The 3,528-nt window shown below is 46.3% G+C and overlaps 2 protein-coding genes across 2 annotated transcripts; both read right to left on the reverse strand.

Moving 5' to 3' along the window:
• Positions 1-44: 44 nt before the first annotated feature.
• Positions 45-1,123, reverse strand: BU25DRAFT_468205 (uncharacterized protein; the record flags this gene model as incomplete). Its single annotated transcript, XM_033710728.1, has 1 exon — positions 45-1,123. A coding segment is annotated over exon 1 (1,035 nt), but the record flags the coding sequence as incomplete, so codon positions are not given.
• A 367-nt stretch (positions 1,124-1,490) lies between these two features.
• On the reverse strand, positions 1,491-3,107 carry BU25DRAFT_299317 (uncharacterized protein; the record flags this gene model as incomplete). The annotated part of the gene is made up of 1 exon (XM_033701961.1): positions 1,491-3,107. A coding segment is annotated over one exon (1,617 nt), but the record flags the coding sequence as incomplete, so codon positions are not given.
• Between the last annotated feature and the right edge of the window lie 421 nt (positions 3,108-3,528).

Here is a 3,528-nt window from a genome sequence, read left to right on the forward strand (position 1 = left end):
TGGCCCTGAGAAGTATTTTCTCTAGGTCTGTTAGTAGCAAAAGAGGGAACCTCTCCTTCATGAATGGCACTATGTATCTGCTCACTGTGTTCCTCAAGCCATCCAACCATTAGTCCTTCTAGCTCATCAAGGCTTAACCCTCTAACTCTCTCCTGCATCTCTAGTAGAGGAGTCTTCCCTTGCTCCCAGACTGGCAGCCATCCTTGTAAGCCAGCACTCCTCCTGCCACTGCTCCAATACTCCTTGGACTCATCTATGCCAAGTATCATGATCCCTTGTTTACTACAAGCTTTGATAAGTTGAAAAGCATCCCAGGATGTGTTCATGCTACCATCTCTGCTAGTGCTGCGGTGTGCTTTGTACAACAAGACATGAAGTGTCCTAGGGTTGTCCTCTTCAGGCTGCTGTACAGCCAGTGTAGGATGGTTGAAGACTGCTGAAAACCACATAAGCTTTCGAGATAGCCCCTTTTCCTGGCTAGTCTTTGTTGATTCAATGAGCGCACGGTCTGATGGATAAGGTAAGATCCAGTGGGTTAGGCGAACCAGGTGTAGAAACTGATCTAGCCATAGCTGAGATCTTCGATAACCCAGCTCTCTTTCTAGAACATCCAGGGTTCTCTGCAGGATCTGGCGATATGGTTTCCAAGCCCAGCCTGATCTTTTCCTTTCGTCCACTAGGAAAAGAAAGTTGAGTAGATCTTCTACTCCTTTAAAAGCTCCCTTGTTCCCTGTAACAATGTGAGGTGGACTAACCACACCACTGTTAAGGAACAAAGTCTTCATTCCATCAAAGCAATATGCCATCTTTCCATCTTGTTCAAGCGCCTGAGGAGAAAGTTGCTGTGTTTTCTTATGGGCTTTTAGCATAGCCTTCCACACATCAGCATCAAACTGCTGTAGGTTCAGAGCATATAGATACTCTAGCCACTTTCGAAGTAGTGCTGGGTTTTTGCCAATGTTGTGCTGATGGAACCACCTCTCTGCTTGATTGAAACAGACATAGACATTCTGAAGATCCTTTACTGCTTGCCATCTCTTCTTGTACTCAGTATGCATAAGCAGGCAGCCATTCAGCATGTTCTCTTCATGGGGTTGTTTGATCCTCAGTGTAGTCCAGTTGAACTTGGGCAGGAACCAGCCTAGTCCACACTGCTCAATTGTCTGTTGCATGCCAAAGCCTTCCACTACTACAATCTGCTGTTGATTCTTCTCCCAGCAATCTTTGTAGAGCAGTGACTCTGCTGCTAGTATGTTGCTTCCATAGCAGAATCAAAGTGCTCTTAGAGCTACTATCATGACTGCTTGTGCAGCTAGTGGAACTACTCCAAAGGTGTTGGCTCGGGTATGCTCAAACAAGAAACAGTATTTGTTGATCTGGGCACGGAGGAATCCAAGCAGCTCTTGTGTTGGGACAATGTAGTATGGGAGTGGAACACTAGGGCTATCCTCAGAAACACTGTAGACGTCCTGTTGGGTCCACTGGCTCTCAATCTCTTCCATCATGGTTAGAGATATCCGATGCTCTTCTCTGATCCCATATGACCTCTGTAAATTGTCTCTGAGATTGACATGTGCTCGCTGCTTCATGTGGAGATAGGCCTTCTCACAGACAGCCTGAGAGAATGTGATCCCTCCACCTTCTTGTTGGAGAGAGCGGATATACCCAGGATCTAGTGCAAGGTTTTCTACAGCATCTTGTTGGAAGATGTAGGCCTTTGAGGTATCAAATGGGGTCTTAATCAATCCATAGAACTGAGAGTAGACTAAGCCATCTGCACGTTCCTTTCCACTTGGTGAAGCAAAGAGGGTCTGATTTGTGCTGTCTCTTGTTGTAGCAAAGGGATACACAGTACAATGAGGATTGCCTCTGGCTGGCTTATTGTCTGCAAGCAGAACAACCCGTGACCTGTGATAGGCATCCAAGCAGCACTTTTTCCAAAGAAACACTTCTGCTTTGTGCATGCTTGGTACAGTGTTGTGTAAAAGATTGCTATCCTCTGAAGTGACTTGCTTCCCAAGATCAACAAAGGTAGAGTCCTTACTGCAGAACTGTGGATCAGTGACTCTAGACCAAGAGTTCTGCCACTTGCAGAATGTAGTACTCAGGTCTTCAGTCATGTACTCTAGCTTAGTGTTTTTAGAGTGTGCAAAGAGTGCAGCACCTCTAAAGCGACTAAACAAGGGATTGCAAGCAACGCTGTCTTGAATACAAGTCCAGATTTGGTGCAGATGTTGTGGCTGTAGAGCATACTTGAGAAGCTGTTCTCTTGAGGAGCTCTTCTTTGCAAAAGTCTCAGCTGACAGCACAGTAGCATCTAGACGTGCAACCTCAGCAGACACAGGGTAGTGCTGCAGAACATTGGAATCTGCTACACTTTTCTGGATAGCTGGCATAAGCACAGAGTCATACCAAAGCTTGAAGTCCTCATTGCTAAGGAAAGTACTGTGCTCATTACCACTTCCAAGATGTAGCTCTGGAAAGAAGATGTAGATCAGAACTGACTCCATGCCAATGGCTGTTCCAAAACAGTAATGTGGAATCTTATGGAGTGGCTGATCTGTCTGACATAGCTCTCCCTTTGGATTATATGTCAGGACCTTGAGACTAAAGTGGATGTTGTGGCTCAGGTTGAGCACAGTGCTTGCATTAGGTAGCCAGTGAATGCCTTGACAAGCAAAGCCAAGGCTGCTAGGAAAGCAGCAGAGGCTGTCAATGTCAAATGTGGTCTTAGGAACACAGGCTGTGGTGCTGCTTTGATAGTATTTGGACATGCAGAGGCTTAATGGCAGCTTCTCATTGCATGTCCCAATGTCCTTAGGCAAGGCTATAGGACTTGTGCCTTCAAAGGCACCCTGACAGTCAATGCCATCTGCTAAGCCTTCTGCCCTCTTGAAACAAGGATTGCTCAGGACATCTGGAAGAGGAGTCCCATTGTTGTAGTCTCCACATAGCAGCCTAGTGATTGACTCAAATGAGGCACACTCAGAGTGAACATCATCTCTTTGGTGGTGTCTGTTGTGTGACAGCTCTTGCTCTACATGGTCTTGGAGGGTACATCCATGGAAGTAGCGAAGTTGCCTTGCAAGTTTAGAAGCAGTGCTCTCAACTGACTCTGTCTGGGTTCCACTGCCAGCAGAAGAGTGATGTTCTAGCTGAGTTACACTACCAACAAAAGGCTGACTGCCCAACTGAGGTGTTCTACTGATAGAGTGTGGGTGTGCTTGCTGAGGTGTCCTTGGAGTAGCAGAGGATATGCTTGTAGACCTTGGCTGGAAGTAACTCAAGAGTGTATTGCTCTGGGTAGGAAATGGGCTTTTGCGTTTCTTGCTTGCAGTACTTGAAGGTAATGAGGCACTTGATGCTCCTTGACTTGGGGACAGCTGCTGTTCTGAGGTTTGTATAGGTGTAGCAAGGTCTTGTAAGCTGAGAGGGCTATTGTTGTTCTCTTGGCCTATATCCTCTGTTTGAGCAAGTGCCACTGTGGTTGAGGAGTGCTGTGTGTGTCTGTTTCTTCTTTCTTCTTCA

Source organism: Macroventuria anomochaeta (assembly GCF_010093625.1).
Source record: "Macroventuria anomochaeta strain CBS 525.71 unplaced genomic scaffold BU25scaffold_15, whole genome shotgun sequence".
In the NCBI taxonomy this organism is placed as follows: Eukaryota; Fungi; Ascomycota; class Dothideomycetes; order Pleosporales; family Didymellaceae; genus Macroventuria; species Macroventuria anomochaeta.